We start from the raw sequence: 20,837 nt of genomic DNA, 5'->3' as shown, positions 1-20,837 counted from the left end.
GTACGTCGTGTTAGCTCAGTTGGTTAGCGCGTTGGTTCATTATCTAAACGTTTTGTGTTCGAATCGTGGTGTGAGATGTCTTCTTTTTTTTTTTTTTTTTCGATTTTTAAAATTTAAATATTTAACCAGTGTTATTTAAGCCATTTTTCACGTAACGTTCGTTTTCCTGTTTTTTTTACTTCGCTTATCCACCCCCTGACCACACACCCAAAAACACCAGGGTACCCACCGATTTTTTTAAATTTTAATATCGAAACAGGCTTTTTTAAGGCATTTTTCACATGTTTTTTTTTTAACGTTCGTTTTTCTGTTTTCTTTTTTGTTTTTGATTTTCAGATTTTTACATTTAACATCGTTCGTTTGCCTTGCATTAGTTTTTTTTGTGTTTTTTTTTTCGATGTTTTGATTACCCCCCCTCCCCCGTTTAAGTTTTAATGTTTGTTTTTGTTTTCTTTTTTTACTTCGCTTATAACAAACAAACCTGGTCATTGACTTCATTAAAAACAACTGCTGAATAGCTATTGCTTACGTCGTCGTCGTCGTAATGCTCGCACAAAATCTTAACTCTACGACTTCCATGCGGGCACCTGTCAATTTTGTTCTTACTTAAATAAATTCAAACATCTTTCAGTAACTCATTCTGGCTGGCAAAAACATGTTTTTTTCATATTTTATTTTCAAACTTCGCCTCAGGGCTTCGGGTTTGATCCTACCAACTTACCAAAACTCCCCCCCCCCCCGTTTCTTTTTTATTTAAGAGCACACTCACCTCGAAACACCCGGGCAACACCGGGTACCCCGCAAGTCTATATATATAAAAGCGAAAATGTATGTATGTATGTGTGTATGCATGTATGTTAGTGTGTCTGCTAAAAACTTTCGACAGATAGAACAAAAATTCACAAACTTGGTATCATACTGAAGCTCTATCCTTCGCCCAAAAAATTGGCCAAAAACGTTAATTTTTTCCCTCCGAAATCGACAATTTTCAACAGGGGGTGGATCAACAAAAACCGTCCTCTCATGACGACGACCAGTTCTACGTATGCGTCAGATGACATCATGACCTGATTTAGGTTAAATAGTTAAAGAACTGACTAAATTTCATGTACGTCGTGTTAGCTCAGTTGGTTAGTGTGTTGGGTCGTTATCTAAATGTTTTGGGTTCGAATCGTGGTGTGAGATATCTTCTTTTTTTTTTCGATTTTTTAAATTTAAATATTGAACCAGTGTTATTTAAGCCATTTTTCACATAACGATCGTTTTTCTGTGTTTTTTTTTACTTCACTTATTCTTAGGTTTTCATTAACACCCCCACCCCCGACAACACACCCAAAAACACCTGGGTACCCACCAATTTTTAAAATTTTAATATTGAAACAGGCTTATTTAAGCCATTTTTCACGTGTTTTTTGTTTCTTTGGTTTTTAGTTTTAACGTTCGTTTTTCTGTTTTCTTTTTTGTTTTTTCGATTTTGACATTTAACATCGTTCGTTTGCCTTACGTTAGTTTCTTTTTGTGTTTTTTTTTTCCAATGTTTTGATTACACCCCCCCCCCCGCTTTATTTTTCAGATAAGTTTTAACATTCGTTTCTTTTTTTTTACTTCGCTTATAACAAACAAACCTGGTCATTCTGCAGACAATGTTAACTGCTGAATAGCTATTGCTTACGTCATCGTCGTCGTAATGCTCGCACAAAATCTTAACTCTATGACTTCCGTGCAGGCACCTGTCAATTTTGTTCTTACTTAAATAAATTCAAACATCTTTCAGTAACTCATTCTGACTGGCCGAACGGTTCATGTTTTTTTCACATTTTATTTTCAAACTTCGCCTTAGGGCTTCGGGTTCGATCCTACCAACTTGCCAAAACTTTTTACTCCTCCCCCGGTTTCTTTTTTATTTAAGAGCACACACCTCGAAACACCCGGGCAACGCCGGGTACCCCTGCTAGTCTATATCTATAAATATAAAAGCGAAAATGTATCTATGTATATGTGTTCGCTTTTTCTGTATGTCTATAAAATGCTTCTTTCAGAGAAGTAGTCGCTCGCTTCACAATTTTTAAAACTTTTTATATCACATAAATCGTAATATCTCACAGTTAACGACGAAGCTCATATAAAACGCCTCGTTCGAGGAGGTGGCTAGGACTCTAGATTCTTGACACGTGGTCGTCTAGACTCCTCGGAGGTTGTTACATAATCTGGTATGCTGAAAGTGAATATCGAAGCAGCAGGCAGGAAGAAAGACTACGATTGTAGTCTATCTACAAAAGCTTAATTCTCATAAAATTATGTACAAATGTTTTTACAATTCTCATTCAGATTTTGTAAGTTCTTTTCAAAGTCTCAACTCTCTTCACAGACAGCGATCGACGGATGGATGAGGTGGGGAGGGGTCCTCTCTCCCAGGGAACGGCGAGTTTATATGACCTGTCCTCCCCGAATTCAACGAGCAATCTGTTTAATTTTAGAGTACATCGACCCGATGTGATGGGGTGGAAATGTCCCCAGCCAATCAAATCACGCTAAGCCCCAACGATCTGAGACCCCATTCAAGACTAAAAATCACATAACCTCGAGTTCACCACCCATCACGCAGCCAGTACAATATGTCCGTCTAACATCCTCGCATTTCCTGTTGTTGAGTTTTAGCTGTAAAAATATATTTCTCTGGTTTTCAAACAATATCTATTGTGACATAAAATAAAATATGTATATTTATCTTCTCTATCCTAAATCCTGGGGTTATCTGGCATCACCCGGGAATACAAGCTACTTCAGTGTAGTTCTAACGCTCCTCAATGGGAGATTACGTTACACTTGCCTGTCTATTTAATTTGCTCGATTTCGGGAAGATAAATATTCAGCATTTGGGGCTTGCCACTAGTGGTGGGACGATTAATCGGAATCGTTAATCGTAAGAATCGTGTATTTTGGGAGGAATCGGAATCGCATCGTTAAAAAATACCTTAATTTTCCGATTCCTTCATTACGATTCTTTTAGTCTGATGTTGAAAAAAAGAAAAAAATTTCCTGATATTTCTAACCGCAAGAGAGAAATGTAGCATGTTATAAAAAGAAACCAAAGAAATTCATTATTAACAGGGCAATGCTTAGTGCCCCTCCCTTACAAGGTTCATTCATTCAGATCTATTGTAATCAAAACTACAAAACAGTTAACTTGAAAAGAAGTATGCATGGCTCTACATTGCAAGTAAAAATAAAAAAACGCTTATCTTTTTGGCGATTGTTTTTTTTTACTGACAAATCTTCTAATACTGAATGAAAATGCTTTTTCAACTTATATTTTCTTAAAATAAAACGAGCAAAGTCAAATTATTTAAACAGTAAACGGTTTAATAGAACAATGTACTTTTTTTCTTTTTTTAAAAGAAGGCTTTTGAAAGAAATATCTCTAAAATGAAATTGATCACGTTGTATTATTTCGCAAAGTTTTGACAGTAGTCGGCTTCTTTTGAAGTTTCAAAAAAACCGACCCCATACCTATCTCTTCCAAACCTAAAGTTATTAAATAACCCCTTCGTTAATTCAAGGGTAATTAATTCAATTCAGTCAAGTTTTTTTTTTATTAATTTCATTGAAATAAAATCCATTTTTTTAATTTTTTTTCTTCAGAAAGATAAAACCCTGAATTTGATTATATTAAAAGCAGAATAATATAATCTTTTTTCTAGAATTTTAAATTGAAAATTAAAAGTGTTTTGCGCAGTTTTTTGCCGAACGAAAAAGAAATTAATATATTTTTAAAAGGTTTTGTAATCAATTAATTTTTATGTCTAAATAATATTTACGATTAATTAAATAATTTCATTTTAAAAAGTATTTATAAATAGAATTTTACTTAAGACTTATAGTTTAGCAATATTGAACCGCATCAACCATGTGTGAATTGAACACAGTCAACCAAAAAAAAAATTCAAAAGAAAATGCATATTTGCATTTCATTATGTAAACTTTTATACATTGGTTTCAAAAATTAAATTCTATGAGTTTTTTTTGTTAACTACCGGTTGGTACAATTTACCGCCCCATCCCTTTATATTTTCTTCTTTTTGTCTTTTTTAGCGGATTTTTTTTTTTTTTTTTTTTTTTTTTTACACAGTGATCACCACTTATCAAGGCCAGGAAGCCACTCAGTACATTAAGTACATTACGTTAGTGTGGAGATTTGATGAAGTGTTTAATTAGGGGGGGGCGGTTCATTAGGAATTTGTTAACATTGGACTTGAAGACATCCAAGTTGTAGTCCCGAGGGAAGCAGGCAGACGGAACAGAGTTCCACAGGCGTGCAGTTCTAAGAAAGAAGCTTTGTTCATGGAATCCGCGTTTTGATTTAGGCACAGATATAGAGTGGGGGAAATTTTTCACAGTGGATTAAGCTAGACGGGTGTTTTTTGTGAAAGATTGGCGAGGGGGGACCAGGGATTGGAGTTCAGACGAGCACCTGCCATGGAAATAATGATAAAACAAGGATAGGCTCGCAACGTCTCTTCTGTGAGAGAGAGGTTGCAGGGTAGAGAAAAGAGCATTCCCCACTAAAACACGAAGTCTATTTTGTACTCTGTCAAGGCATGATAGGCTGTTTTTGGCAGCTCCTGCCCAGATATGGCAACAGTATTCCATTCTTGGACGTACTTGGCTTTTATATAGATAGAGAATTGCATCAGTAGTGAGATATCTTCTGGAGCGGTAGAAGGATCTCACCATCTTTCCAGCGACCTTGGCAACAGACTTGATGTACGTGTTCCATTTCAGATCAGGAGTAAAGGTCAAACCCAGAAGCTTGTCAAAACACGGGGCCTCACCCAGACGAGAGCCATCCATCACAATTGATGCCAGATGGGGATCAGAGCGTTGATGATGTAAGGATAGGAGTTTGGTTTTGGATGCATTAAAAGTAACCAGCCACATCTTCCCCCACTGAACCATGCGCTCGAGATCAGAGGAGAGAGAATCAGAGAGAACTTTGTCATTTACAGCCTTTGATGTGTTGCCGTAGATGGTCGTGTCATCAGCATAGATGTCAACGAATGATTTAAGTATGTGTTTAGGGAGGTCATTGATGTAGATCAGGAAAAGAGTTGAGCCCAGGATTGACCCCTGAGGGACTCCAGCATTTATATTGCAGGCCTCCGATTTTTGTCCATCTACCACTACTCTTATGAGCCTATCGGAGAGAAATGATTTAATGATTGAGAAAACATTTCCAGTTATACCGTAGCTGGAAATCTTGTGAAGTAGACCCTTATGCCATACCTTGTCGAAGGCCTTTGATATGTCAAGAGCAATTGCCCTAGAAAGGAAGTCTTTGTTAAGAGATTCACTAATCCTGTGGGATATAACCGTCAGCACATCTGCGGTAGATCTTGCAGAGCGGAAACCATATTGTGTGTCACTAAGAAGGTTATTCCTCCTGAGGTGGTTGACTTTCTCTATTTAATATGGATTTCAGCAACTTACTCATAACACACAGGAGACTTATTGGTCTGTACTGAGAGGGAGAGGACTTATCACCTGAATTCTTAAATACAGGGCAAACTGATGAGGTCTTCCAGGGGGTCGGAAAGCACTTCTCCTTAAGGCAGCGCTTAAATAGTTTCGTAAGTATGGGAGCAAGTTCTGGTTGAAGCTTTTTTAACACTATAATTGGGATGCCATCAGGGCCAGTTGCCTTACTAGAATTTAGGTTCTTGATTAGCTTGGCGACCTCATGCACGGATATTTGTATGTTACCTAGATTGTTCTGTGTTGTAGGAGGAAATACGAGGAGTTGATGGCCTTCGTCGCATAGGGTAGAATTAGCTGCAAAGTTCTTTGCAAATAGTTTGGCCCTGTCTGATGCTGACGAGATGGCCTCTGGTCCATTGATAATGGTTGGGATAGAACGCACAACGCCAAAGTCCAAAAAAAGTCTTGCATGGAAACTTTTTGAAGTTGATGAAGATGATGAGTTGAAAACCATTTGCAAAGTCTGTCAAATTAAAATATCGCGAGGAATAAAACCATCTAACATGACCACAACCAACATGTTAAAACATTTAACTATGAAGCATCCAAATAAATTGGAGGAGCAAAATAAAAAAGAAAAGGAACAAAAAATTACCAACTAGTCACTCAGAGCAGTTTTATTAGTGAGGGTCGAAATCGCAGTGTCTTTTTTTTTGTTTGTTTTTGCCTACGTCACCATCTAGGTGTCACCAATTTTTTAAACCCTCCTTAACTTCAAAGAGTAAATACAATATATACAACTAAAAAAATAATTTTTAAAAATGCTGATTCTATTCATGAAAAATTCTTTTAACTAGAAATTAAAACTTAGGTAAAGATAGCTGACTGACAGCAACAGGTGCACTGGTTAACTACTGAACCACGTGGAAAGGTGTGGGGGGAGGAAAAAAAAGGAAATTAAATGATGATAATAAATTATGATAACCGTCTTTGAAAGGCACTAAACTCCTAAAATTTACTTCTTTAAAATTTTAGGCGGCACTCCCTGGCGATTTTAAAGCACTCTCTCTCTCCAAAAAAAAAAAAAGATTTAATTTTTAAGTTTGGGAAAGATATATTTATTATAACCGAATTCTTGTATGAAGACTGGATCTACTTTATTGGACGTTAATTTGTGAGATAAGTAATTTTTAAATGTTTAATATGTTTTTAAAGTTTCAATTATCAATTAAATTTTTCTAATTGCGTTTATTTTTCAATTTATTTAAAAAAAAAAAACAGGGTTTTAAATGTATTTTTCAAGGTAACAAGCTTCGAAAGAAGTCTAATAAAAAAAAATCACTTAATTTTTAATTTCGACAACCCTGAGAATTTAATTATTAAAAAAATATTGAAATGTGACATTTTTTTATTTAACATTTCTATTAGTTCAATTAATTTTCTTTCAATAATTAATTTCACTCAACAAACTTCACCATTTTTTTTTTTTTTAATCTTTTTCTGTAATTTTGGTAATTATGTTTGCTCAATTTTATCTAGTATTTCATTTGTTTTTTTATAGTGGTATCATTTTTATATGTGTTCCTTTGATATACCCTATTTCAAAATTAGTTTGGCTAAACTTATTCTTCACGTTAGAAACAACGTGTAAAAACAATGAAAAAGTAAGAAATAAATAATAGGTGTTAACTACTCCTTGTGAATTATGGAGGTCTGAAGAACTGCCGTCACAAATACAACTATCAATAGCCAAACAAAAAATCGTTTTTGAAATTCCTTTAATTGTAACTTTTCGCTATACCTACCTTTTTGGTATAAAACACAAAAACTTTCGATTAATGGTATTTCTCATATATGGTCGTTAACTTTGGAAAGGTTATTTTGTATCTACGGCGCCATGTCACATGGTGTATTGTTTTTTTTTTTCATTACGCACGTTCATTTATAAATTATTAAATTAAATATTTATCTTTTTTATATTTAATTAGTATATATTTTCTTTATCTTCCGCTATATTTTTTTTATTTAATTCATTAAATCTGTTAATTATGAGGACCAAAATAATGAATCGTGTGTATTTATTCTCTAATTTTCTTGTTTTTGTTCTGTTATATAAATTCTATTTTATTTGTTTTTTCTCTGAAGGATAAATTCTATTTTCTTTGAGTTTTTTTTCTATATTCCAATTAAGTAAAATAAATTTTCTCTAAAATAAATTTTGCTAAGTTTTCCGTTTAGTTTACTATATAATAATTTTATTTAAACCAAAACACGACGGTGTAGACATAAAATATCTCTTCCAAAGTTAGGGAACATATTTGGGAACTATCGACCATAAGTATAAAACTACCTGGTATATTTCAAAACAATAATTCCCTAGGAATCGGAATCGTACTTGGTATCGGAATCGTTAATCAATATTTTCCTGGAATCGTAATCGGAATCGTATAAAAATTAGGAATCGTCCCAACACTACGTGCCACATATGGGTTAGTCTTTTTCCTATAACATCTTGGGAAAATAAAAATCCCGCAGTCAAACTTGACCTCATTAACTCATTACAACGGGCACCTGCCAAATCCAAGTAATTAAATAAATTCAAACGTGTTTCCGTTAGCATCTCGCGGTGGGGCAGTGGTTAACGTCGCACGTTTTTTTTTTTTCACACTTTAATTTACAACTTTGCCTCAAGGGTTCGGGTTCGGGTTCGATCCTCATACTTACTTTTTTTTTTAAGCCCCCCCCCCTAGGAATTTCCACACACACCTCCAAACACCCGGACAACGCGGGTACCCCTCGCTAGTATATATATAAAAGCGAAAATGTGTGTATATATGTTCGTTTTTTGTGTATGTCCAAGAAAGGCTTTTTTCCGAGAAGCAGTCAGTCGACTCACAACTTCTTAAAACTTTTTATATCACATATAAATCATAATATCTATGAGTTAACAACGGAGGTCGCCTATCTATTTAATTTGCTCGACTTTGGGAAGATAAATATTCAACATTTTTTGCTCGCCGCATGTGGATTAGGCTTTTTCGTATAATAAAAGCGACACTAATTCTGCCGGTATTTTTCCGGTCGCAATCGCAATCAGATTTGATCAATGGGGAAATATTTTCCTTATATCAGACAATTGCTATTGAATTTGGACAATTCCGTTTTTATGAGTAGCTGGGCCCCCCCCCCTCAAACATCTTTGGAAAATAAAAATAAAAAACGCGTTCCCGCAGTAAATGAAATACTACCCCGCAGTCAAAGTTGACCTCATTAAGTCATTAAAGCGTGCACCTGCCAATTCTAAATAGTTAAAGAAATTCAAACGTGTTTCCGTTAGTATTTTGCGATGGCCCACTGGTTAACGTCGCACGTTTATTTTTCACACTTTAATTTCAAACTTTGCCTCAAGGGTTCGGGTTCGATCCTCATATTTACCTACCAAAACTTTTTTTTTTTATTTTAAACCGCCTTCCCCAGGAGTTTTGATTTACCTAAAACCACACATACCTCCAAACACCCGAGCAACGTCGGGTACCCCCCCCCCCGCTAGTATTATATAAAACAAATATAATTTTACTGTTATGGGATGGAGGTGGGAAAGCATTATTCCATCCTAGGTAATATCAGTTTCCTGTTAGTTTAAAATAAAATTATGATTTCTATGTGTAATGATTCTGAGATATATATATATATATATATATATATATATATATATACACAGTGATGATCATATTTATTGGCACGGTAAAATAAAAGTTAAATTTTGTCTAATAAATTCTAAAAAAGGGATTAAATTAAAGAAAATAACAAAGTATATTATGTATTTTTAACTGGCCTTTCCGATGCAGCAATCGGATTTTAGAAAAAATAAATAACAAAGGAACAACAAACATAATTGCAAAAAACCCTTGTTCAAAATTATTGGCACGGCTTTGTTTTTCTTTTAGTATCAGTATAATATCAATCAATTTCCGGTTTACGTGCTTTCTGAACTTTTTTATAGCCATATTATGCTTGTTTAACGCTAATTCAGTGAATAATTTTTTTCAGATAATTTTTAGATAGCGATTTATTTAAACTATTATAAGTGACTAAATTATAATTTTCAATCGCCATGGTTAAAACTAAGGAACACAGCGAAGACGTCAGGAAGCTTGTTGTAGCATGCCATACCAATGGGGAGGGCTATGATAAGATTTCAAAGAAGCTAAACCTTCCCAAATCCACTGTTAGAGCCATAATAAACAAGTTCAAATCGCAAGGCCACGTTATGAGTTTAGAGGGTAGAGGGAGAAAAAGGATTCTTTCCCCAAGAGATGAACGGAAAATTGTTCGACAAGTAAAACAAAACCCAAGGATCTCTGTTGGGGAGATTGTTGATGAACAGAGCACCTCTGGAGTGAATGTATCTCGACATACAGTTGGTAGAGTTTTGAAGAGAGCTGGTTTAAAAGCATGTCGTCCGAGAAAGACTCCCTTATTGAAGCCTATGCACCTGAAAGCAAGGCTAGCCTTTGCAAAACGTCATATTGATAAAGATGTTGCATTCTGGAAACGTGTTCTATGGACTGACGAAACGAAAATAGAGTTATTTGGCCATAATAAAGTGTCTTATATTTACAGAAAATCTGGCGAAGCTTTCCTGCCTAAGAACACCATACCCACAGTGAAGCACGGTGGAGGCAGTTTGATGTTTTGGGGATCCTTTGCTGCCTCTGGACCAGGGCGACTTGTTAAGGTCACAGGTAGCATAAAAAAGGAAGATTATGTTAAAATATTGGATGAAAACCTGAAAGACTCTGCTAAAGAGCTCTCACTTGGTCGTCGTTGGTGGTTCATGCAAGATAATGACCCAAAGCATTCGGCTAAACTGACTAAGAAATGGCTTGAGGACAATCATATTAATGTTTTGGAGTGGCCATCACAAAGCCCAGACCTTAATCCAATTGAAAATTTATGGAGAACATTAAAATTGAGGGTAATGCAAAGGAAGCCTAAGAATCTTATTCAATTGGAGGATTATTGTCAGGAAGAGTGGGCTAAAATTACTACTGAAGAGTGCAACAACTTGGTTGTAAACTATGAAAAGCGACTGAGGAAGGTAATCAAGGCCAAAGGCTATACAATTGATTATTAAATAAATCGTGCCAATAATTTTGAACAAGGGTTTTTTGCAATTATGTTTGTTGTTCCTTTGTTATTTATTTTTTCTAAAATCCGATTGCTGCATCGGAAAGGCCAGTTAAAAATACATAATATACTTTGTTATTTTCTTTAATTTAATTCCTTTTTTAGAATTTATTAGACAAAATTTAACTTTTATTTTACCGTGCCAATAAATATGATCATCACTGTATATATATATATATATATATATATATATATATATATATATATATATATATATATATATATATATATATATATATAAGCTTATATCTAGATCTAATAGTACAATCAGTTGCACCACATTTAGTGCAATACTTTTTAGGATGTCATTGATTGGACTGCTTCAAAACACCAGGATCAGAACGTTAAAGCAATCTGTAAATAACATCAGTAACTGTTCAATTGGTGATTGGTTTACTTGAAAGGAATTGCAAATAATTACGGCTGTCTTTATTGTTTGACTCCAAACATTCCTCTGACAAGTTTCCTAATCCGCAGCCATCATTCATAGCCATCAACTTGACTAAATGTTGAATTATTCCATGAAGAGTATGATTCAGCTTCACCCATTTAAAATGAGCACACATATTCCTAATTGTGTTTTGACAATGAATTTTCATCTTATCATGATTAACTTGAGGCAGATACAACACTGAGGATTGTTAACAACTGTCGATGCAAAAGCAACAAATTATCCATGTGTTTCATAGGAGTCAATTCTTGTATGCAATCAATAATCTCATCAGAGAATAAACGTCTTCCTTGAGGACCATTTATTGATGTCCCACCTTTTCCACCAGCAGTATTACATCTATCCAGATAGAGACCAGTTTCCTCGTAAATTTTGTCTATGACTCTTTCTCTTGAGGCACGAATTGGGTCACCTAATGGCCGTGACTTCTCAATCTATTGTTGGTAGTCTATGTGACAATGATACATAACTTTGAGGAACCATGTAATGGCATTGATGTAGGTATGGATTATGCTGATACTTTTCTGGTCTGATACAGAAATTAGTTTCACTGTAACACCTTGCCTAGTATTAACCACTGTTAGTAGGGACCACACTATCATCATCAACTAGACTTTCCCACAACTTCAGAGTATCCTCAGCACATCTGTTGATTGAGAACCTATCAGAAATAAATTCAGGATTTGTACAGTCTGTCTGCTTGTTAATACAAAGAATACAATCTACACTACCTAGTCCTGACACAAAACTTTAAATCTTTCATGGTGTTATGAATTCTTATCTTTATATTATATGCCTTATTGCCAACTTCTGCACACCGACCCTTAGCTTCCAACTTTGCATGAGTCTTATGAGTTGTGGGGGATGACAGCAATGAAAAGGTCTTTATCTGTCTAACAATAAAAAGAGAAAACAATGTTCTACATGAGTTGGGAATGTGATTTTCCGACAAAGTAACTGTTGATCCATTTTGGTATCTTTTTAGTATTTTAGTGGTGTGATGTCCCAATGAAACATTCTCTTTACTAGCAATCATGCTCTTCGATTTCCACACAACTTGTTATCCGGCACCATCACTATCATCCTTAAAAACCATTTCAAAATCTCCATTTCTAAATCACCATTCCATATCAGTTGCTTCAAAGTTAATTCAACACTTATTTTAACAAGATGTATGGTACTATGGTCCCATGTTATCAAGAATTGCAGTCACAGTTGAACGCAACTTTTTCTGACTTTCAGTTAGTTCATTGGTTGTTGGAACTGAGACACTTTTGTTAGATAATATCATCCCCAGCTTTCTCATCTGCTGAGTACTTAAAACAAGTTCATGTAATAGCTTCATTTATCTTAAATTTATGTGATGCATTCACAGTTTGAGTAAAAATATCATGACCAACTTTAGCAACCATTTTCTGTGACTTAAAATTGATCTGATGGATCAAATAAACCAGAAATTGAGTGATGGGCAATTCTAGACACTCTTTCTGCACGAAATCATCAATATGAGAACTTAGTTTTTTCATTAGTTCTTTCTTTTATCATTTTGAGGACGCTGGTCACTAAAATGCTTTCTTCTTTTCTTTGCTGTTATAATATCTTTAATCTCAACAACAACAGCAATTCCAACTAATCAGCAGAATCTTGGATTACATCGAACTCTTTTCCACAGTTACTAATACAAGCATCAAAACAAGGGGATTTGGTTTGGAAATTGCGAGCTGTAATCAATGATTACTTAGAAGATTTTTTGTTTTTGCGTAATGGACACTGCTTTTTTTCATCTTATGTAAATATATATCTGAAATGTAAATATTGATGTTATAAAACAATTACTGCAACAAAAGGACGTTTAAATGATATAAAGGAAGGTTTAAACAAAGGAAAACCAAGGAAATCCCAAACGGTCGCAAGGAACTTCTCAATGGACAATTCTTAATTTTTGAAAATGAATATGTATGCTGCAGTTTATGAACAGTTACAAGTAAACTATTAACATAGCATGCATTCAACATCCATTTGCAACAAATGTTTTCTATTTGAAGACACATAATTGTGAAAAGAATTGTGAAAATCTTTTAATATTGCAAAACTTTTCTGGTAACCATGAAATATTTCAAGGTAAATTATTCTGCAAGCAGCTAAACTTCACATAAATTTGTTTATTGCACCAGATAGCCCATAAATCAAGAATTTCAAAAAGTATATACTTTAATATGTGAGCCCTTTTGAAGATATTTTGCAATTTATGCCTAAAAAAAAATCACCCGATTTGGGTAAAAAAAAAAAAATGTACAATTTTGGCATGATTTTACAAAGAAGAATGTAAATTATACTCAAATTTTCTGAAAATTTTATGAGCTAAATTTTATGAGTTAATTTTTAATATTTACAAAGCTGAGGAGACAAGTAAGAAGTGTGTTTTTAAGGGTTTTTTTCTATTTTTGAGAGTTTTTACTGAGGTTGTCAATTTTGCTTATAAAACAGACCTCAACCAAGGTTGCTGACTACAGATTGATTCCTGCAATTTCCAAATCTTATAAAATCGCTAAAAATGATGCAATTGACTTGATTTTTTTTTTTTTTTTCTGAGAAATTTATTTTACTTTTTTTTAAGAATGTTAAGAGAAGGCATCAATTTTTTGCCTATTTTTTCCACTGGGCTCACTATGCAATAGTATAATATAATAACCAATAGATTATTGGTTCTTTAATAATAAATACGAAATCTGCATGATTAAAATATCATATTTAAGTGTATTTTAGAAATCGGTAATGCCAAGCACCCTTCTAGTTTGCATAGAGAAATAGTCAACCACCTCAGCAGGAATAACCTTCTTAGTGACACACAATATGGTTTCCGCTCTGCAAGATCTACCGCAGATATGCTGACGGTTATATCCCACAGGATTAGTGAATCTCTTGACAAAGACTTCCTTTCTAGGGCAATTGCTCTTGACATATCAAAGGCCTTCGACAAGGTATAGCATAAGGGTCTACTTCACAAGATTTCCAGCTACGGTATAACTGGAAATGTTTTCTCAATCATGAAATCATTTCTCTCCGATAGGCTCATAAGAGTAGTGGTAGATGGACAAAAATCGGAGGCCTGCAATATAAATGCTGGAGTCCCTCAGGGGTCAATCCTGGGCCCAACTCTCTTCCTGATCTACATCAATGACCTCCCTAAACACATACTTAAATCATTCGTTGACATCTATGCTGATGACACGACCATCTACGGCAACACATCAAAGGCTGTAAATGACAAAGTTCTCTCTGATTCTCTCTCCTCTGATCTCGAGTGCGTGGTTCAGTGGGGGAAGATGTGGCTGATTACCTTTAATGCATCCAAAACCAAACTCCTATCCTTACATCATCAACGCTCTGATCCCCATCTGGCATCAATTGTGATGGATGGCTCTCGTCTGGGTAAGGCCCCATGTTTTGCAAGCTTCTGGGTTTGACCTTTGCTCCTGATCTGAAATGGAACACATACATCAAGTCTGTTGCCAAGGTCGCTGGAAAGATGGTGGGATCCTTCTACCGCTCCAGAAGATATCTCACTACTGATGCAATTCTCTATCTATATAAGAGCCAAGTACGTCCAAGAATGGAATACTGTTGCCATATCTGGGCAGGAGCTGCCAAAAACAGCCTATCCTGCCTTGACAGAGTACAAAATATACTTCGTGGCTTAGTGGGGGATGCCCTTTTCTCTACTCTGCAACCTTCTCCCACAGAAGAGACGTTGCGAGCCTGTCCTTGTTTTATCGTTATTTCCATGGCAGGTGCTCGTCTGAACTCCAATCTCTGGTCCCCCCTTGCCAATCTTTCACGAAAAACACCCATCTAGCTGAATCCACTGTGAAAAATTTCCCCCACTCTATATCTGTGCCTAAATCAAAATGCGGATTCCATGAACAAAGCTTCTTTCTTAGAACTGCACGCCTGTGGAACTCTGTTCCGTCTGCCTGCTTCCCACCAGACTACAACTTCGATGTCTTCAAGTCCAATGTTAACAAATTTCTTATGAACCGCCCCCTTAAGTAAACACTTCATCAAATCTCCATACTAACGTAATGTACTTGCAATAACCCTGAGTGGCTTCCTGGCCTTGATAAGTGGTGATCACTGTAAAAAAAAAAAAGAATATAACTATTTTTTTTTAATTTCTATAATATTAAGAATATAATGATCTTTTCTTTTAATAATGTCTACAGATATTCTTAGATTTCTACTATGGTTGCAGTGGTACATAAGGGGTCATCAGTGTTGCTGTGGTACTTCACATTGCAAAATATAAAACTTCCAAGTTTATTGCTTCATTTGGTTTAAATAACTAGAAGTTTGATAACATCAAACAGGTATATCTTTTGAACTCTATTTAATGTACATTTGAAATGCAAATGAATATCGATTCCTGTCTTTTTTGATTTCAGTTAATTTTCAAGTGGATGATATGAATTTGTTCAGCATGCCATCTCACGCACCATTTCTACCTATGATCCCAGATGTGCCTAAACCAAATGTTGTGATAACAGAACAACCAAAATCTCGAGGATTTCGATTTCGCTATCAATGTGAAGGACGCTCTGCTGGTAGTATTTTAGGAGAATCTAGCACCGCAGAGAACAAAACTTATCCTACGATTCAGGTAAACTTAACATCTTTTGAATATTGAAAAAAAAATTATCAGTAGTTTTTTTTCTTTCACAATTCAGTTGAATTTTTGCCAAATTCCGTCTGTTCTGTTCAATCGCATATTAAAATGCTATTATAAAATAAATCTTTGAGAACAAAGATACCTTGGGTGGAAAATTTTGGACACACAACACACACACACACACACACACACACACATATATATATATATATATATATATATATATATATATATATATATATATATATATATAATTATTATTTAAATATTTATTTAAATATTTTCTCGTGCATAAAATTAAGTTATCTATAGACTTGACATGTTTTGAAGTTTCACATCTCGTCAGTATAGTTAAACTTATTAAGACTCAAACTCACCATCGCTCGATATGTAGCCTTATGTCTGAATACCGGACCACAAGATTTCAACAATTCTATGCATGGTTTTTATCGCTTTTAAATGTAAGATTGTTTAGTTATTTTTTATAAGCGATTCTATGGTGTTTTATTTACTCCCCGAGTGCTTTAAAGGGAGAGGTTATCTGCCCTTTGTTTATATTCTAGACGCCCCCACATTTTTTGGACGTATTATTTGTAATTAATTTATTAAATATTTATTTAAATATTTTCAACGTGTATAAAAAGTTATCTTGCTATATATATATATATATATATATATATATATATATATATATATATATATATACTAACAGAAGTACCCATCGTTGACTGGGTTCAAAAACAGCCTACAGAAAATGGACTGTGATTGATGAAAGTATGATAGGTTATGAAAAGGAGGGGGTTGTAAAGAGATTGGTTTTGATACTCAAAAATTTTACCCTGAGCAAAATATGATGAAAGTAAAGATAATTTTCACAAAAATATATTTTTTTATATCAACTTTGTTTCCATTCGTAGCCAAGAGTGACCAACAAAATGATGTTTCCTTACAAAGAGAATATGTTATATATATAATAAAATAAATATACAAGAAATAAATGTTACCATTATGGCAGAAAAGTTCATTGGTTTGTATTTTTAAGTAGTTTGTAAAAAAACAATTTTTTTAATTTGCGAATCGGTTTAAAAAAAAAAATCAAAATGGCAGCGACTTTGAAATGCAGAGCCCCATTTTGAATTTGAAGGAGGGGCACCTGAGCATTCTTTCTGTGTTAACAATTTAAGAGAGTTCCGTCAACGTAAGGAATATTTATAAACATATTTTAATGTTTTCCGTTATTTTGTGCCTGAGGAATATTCGATTATGGCATGTGTAGTTTATATAAAAATTCATTTAAGTAGTTATCGTTTCAAATTTTGTTTTAATTTCAGGTCGCTGAAATTATTTCAAGTAAAGAGCATTAAAAACTATTTCAAAACAAAAAAAAAAACATGAACTGAACTTTTATTGACTATGATAACATTTATTTCTTGCATATTTATTTTTTCAGGTAGTCGTTTGTTGGTTTTTCTGCTAAACACTCTTACTAATTAATATCGATGAAATATCGGAAAACAAAGAAACAAAAACAGTTTTGAAAAATAATGAAGCTTTACTTATTTTAGTAAAATAATCCGAAACAGCAAAATGGGATATTAAAAAAGTAAACACATGATTACTTTAGTTTTTTAAAGCAAAGAATCGATATAAATATGAATAAGAAGAAAATGGCGCCCTTTTCAAGCAGAACAGCTTCGTTTCAGTTTTACAGTATTGAATTGTGTAGTATTGCGCTGCCGGATTCAGGGTTCTACTATTGTAATGTAAAGAACATGCAGAAAGGGTTGTAATCAACTGAATTCCTTCTAGTACATTGACAAAAAAGCTTAAACAGATATATAAATAAAAATAAAAAGGTTGTGTAAATGTTTTTAAAAAGACACGTAATCACGTGAACAGGATTTTTTCCTTCTTTTGAAGTTAGGTTCTTATTTTTTATTATTTATCTATTTATATATTTTCGAAAGAGTGCCATGTGCAAGTGGGGAAGGAAAAAAACAGAGTCATGCAAAATTTGTGTCGAGAATTGTCTAAAGTTCTGACTTTTTTTTTTTTTTGGCTTTCACTTTAATAAGAACGTGAATTTATGAGGTACAATATGATTAAACTCAAAAAAATAAATAAAAGCTAACGTGAATTAAGATTAAAGTTAAGGTATTATTGTGCACCCTCACCCCTTTTAAAAAACCTTGTTAAACTTTGTGAGATATTTACATTCTATGGAGGTCAGGCGCGAACGAATACCCCATAATTTTATTATACCATATTTCTTCAAACTGAAACATAATTATCAAAGTATACTTACGCAAATAGATATGAAAAGTCTTTGTTAAAGTTTGTGCCATATTTCCATGGAGTACAGTCGCAAACGCAGACCCCACAATTTTATTATACCATCCCTATTTAAGTTAAAACATACTTATCAAAGTGTTCTTATGTACATTTATATCAAACACCCTTGTAAACGGTTTTTTTTCTTCAGTTTTTATTTCCATACTTTGGGGACCACGCACAAACATTTATATATATGTATATATATATATGTATGTATATATATGTATGTATGCATGTATAAATATATATATATATATGTATATATATGTAAATATATATGTATATATAAATATGTATATATGTATGTATATATATGTAAATATATATGTAAATATATGTATATATGTATGTATGAATATGTAGATATGTATGTATGTATTTTTTATTTATTTTTTTTTTTTTCTTCCTTTGAAGATTGTAATGCCGGGTATGGGGCAGCCAAACCAGCTGCCAACATTGCCCCACTTTTTTATTGAAACCAACCGAGAGCTCTTTTTAGTATCCTCACTGTTCCCTTAAGTGCAATTGTCTGAATCTCTTTTGCACTTGGTTCACCAGGAATATTAGTTAGGTAGGACTTCAGGTTCTTCTTCATAAGTCCTGTGGCACCTATGATAACTGGTATGATCGATATCCCCTTTAGGTTCCAGTTTCTTTTCATATCATACATGAGACCTTGGTATTTGGTCTGTTTCTCTCTTTCAGCTCTGTTAAGACCGCCATCATTAGGAACACTCACTTCAATCAAGGTTGCAACTCTCTCTGACTTATTCCATATAACTATGTCAGGTTTCACAGCAGCATTTTCAAGGTAGGTGGCTGTAGGGATTACATGGTCGTAATGTATGGTATATAAATCATTTCCAACTGTTTTTTTCAGGTTGATGTTCCCAGGACTTGCTGCTACACTGGATGTTTAATTTTTTACAGATGATCCAGTGGAGGTACTTGCATACTCCATCATGTCTCGCTGTATAGTAGCCGTCCCCTAGAAGAACTTTGCAACTTGATATCAGATGACCAACACTTTCCAATTCTGTGTGGCAGAATCTGCATTTATTGTCATTACTGATCCCTGCCATCTTCTTGAATGCATTGGTCATCAATCCCTGGTCTTGGGCAGCCATTATGACCCTTTCCTGATCGTGGTGGAGGGATCCTCTTTTGAGCCAGTCCAAAGAACCTTCTTTATCTATGTATTCCCGAGAAAGTTCCCCCAGAAAATACTTTGCACGCTGATGTTGTTCCCATTCTTTAAGGTTCATCTGTTGAAAGGTCTCGGTATATTTCTGCCGGCTCTTTCTTGCTATTTCTGTGGCACACTTGTTTGGTGTTTCGTCCTCATCTGAGAGACAACTCTGACCAAAATGTTTGGCCAGCTGGGTGACTGATGTTGTTCTGCCGGCTCTTGTCTCTTGATGTTCATATACTATTGAGAGGGTGTAATTCTGGGAGCTTCTCAGATACTGACCGGTGCTCACAATAGTTGCCCTATGTTGATGATTAATCTCTGAGAGTCCCAGACCTCCTTCTCCCCTGGGCACATACAGCCTTGGTAGACACTGATTTCTATATATTATTTTATGAAGCGTTAGTAGCTTCCGTGTCTTTACATCTAGCCGGTTGATGTATTTTTGTGGTCAGTCAATGATACCAAAGCTGTATGTTATTACTGGCATAGCAAACTGGTTTATGGTAGTAATTTTATTTTTATTGGTGAGCTGGGTTTTGCATATTTTCCTCACCCGGCGTACATATTCTTTACTAATCTTCTCCCTCATCTTGGCATGTTGTATGTTCTCGTTTTCCTCAATGCCAAGGTACTTGTAAGGCTCATGCTCTTCTAGATCCCTGATGTCGATGTTTTCATTAAGCTCCATATTTTCTGTGTGGGTCTTCTTCCCAGCTCTGAGTGTACATTTGGCACATTTATCCAGGCCGAACTTCATTTATGTATCTGTATATGTATGTATATATATATATATCTGTATATATATGTATTTATATATCTGTATATATATATATATGTATGTATATGTATATATATATGTTTGTATATGTATGTATATATATATATATATATATATATATATATGTATATGTATATATATCTATATATATAAAAATGTAAATGTTGGTTCGTTCGGAATTAATTGTCTAAAAAACCACTGGACGGATGGCTTCTACGTTTTGGTATAATATGTTAACTTTATCCATGTGTGTTTTTATATATTTCTTTTTAATTATAACATTATACTTAATTTTTCTATGATAAATAGGTGGATTTCTTTGTACCGAGAGGCCATTTTTTTATTCAGGGACAATTATTTATTACCGCTTCCTGTCACGTGACCAGTGTTACAATTTAGCGGTTTTCCTGCTATATGTGGAGATTTCGGTTACAATCTAGCGGGAAATTCTAGAAAATCTGGAGGTATTTGGCACCCACACACCCGCATTAGATTATTAAAAAATAAAGAAAAGCGCTTGAAAATATTCAATGTAAGTAAAAAAAAGTAGCATTTATTGCCTTTGGTAACAATTATTTATTGATTATTTGTTTTGTTTTTCACCTTTTTTTCGACTAACCATTCTTAAATCTCACTATAAAATCGATTTTTCCAAGTACATTTTAGGTGGGGGGGGGGATTCCAACCTCCGAAGTTTGGGTTTGTATTACTGTACACATAGATTCGAAAAAGTTGTCAAAAAACAAATATA

The 20,837-nt window shown here is 34.2% G+C and overlaps 1 protein-coding gene across 3 annotated transcripts in view; it reads left to right on the top strand.

Moving 5' to 3' along the window:
* LOC145260565 (embryonic polarity protein dorsal-like) overlaps nucleotides 1–20,837 on the top strand; it is a 753,749-nt gene that overhangs the window by 334,052 nt on the left and 398,860 nt on the right. For all 3 annotated transcript variants that reach the window (XM_080118822.1, XM_080118821.1, XM_080118820.1), the window contains one exon: nucleotides 15,559–15,773. In XM_080118822.1, coding sequence (XP_079974948.1) covers nucleotides 15,559–15,773 — 215 coding nt within the window. The remainder of the gene's footprint in view (nucleotides 1–15,558; nucleotides 15,774–20,837) is intronic.

This window comes from Euprymna scolopes, chromosome 36 (assembly GCF_053919585.1).
Source record: "Euprymna scolopes isolate OS-2025 chromosome 36, ASM5391958v1, whole genome shotgun sequence".
Classification (NCBI taxonomy): domain Eukaryota; kingdom Metazoa; phylum Mollusca; class Cephalopoda; order Sepiida; family Sepiolidae; genus Euprymna; species Euprymna scolopes.
The sequence above is the reverse complement of the archived record's forward strand: the minus strand, read 5'-3'. Positions and strand labels throughout refer to the sequence as shown.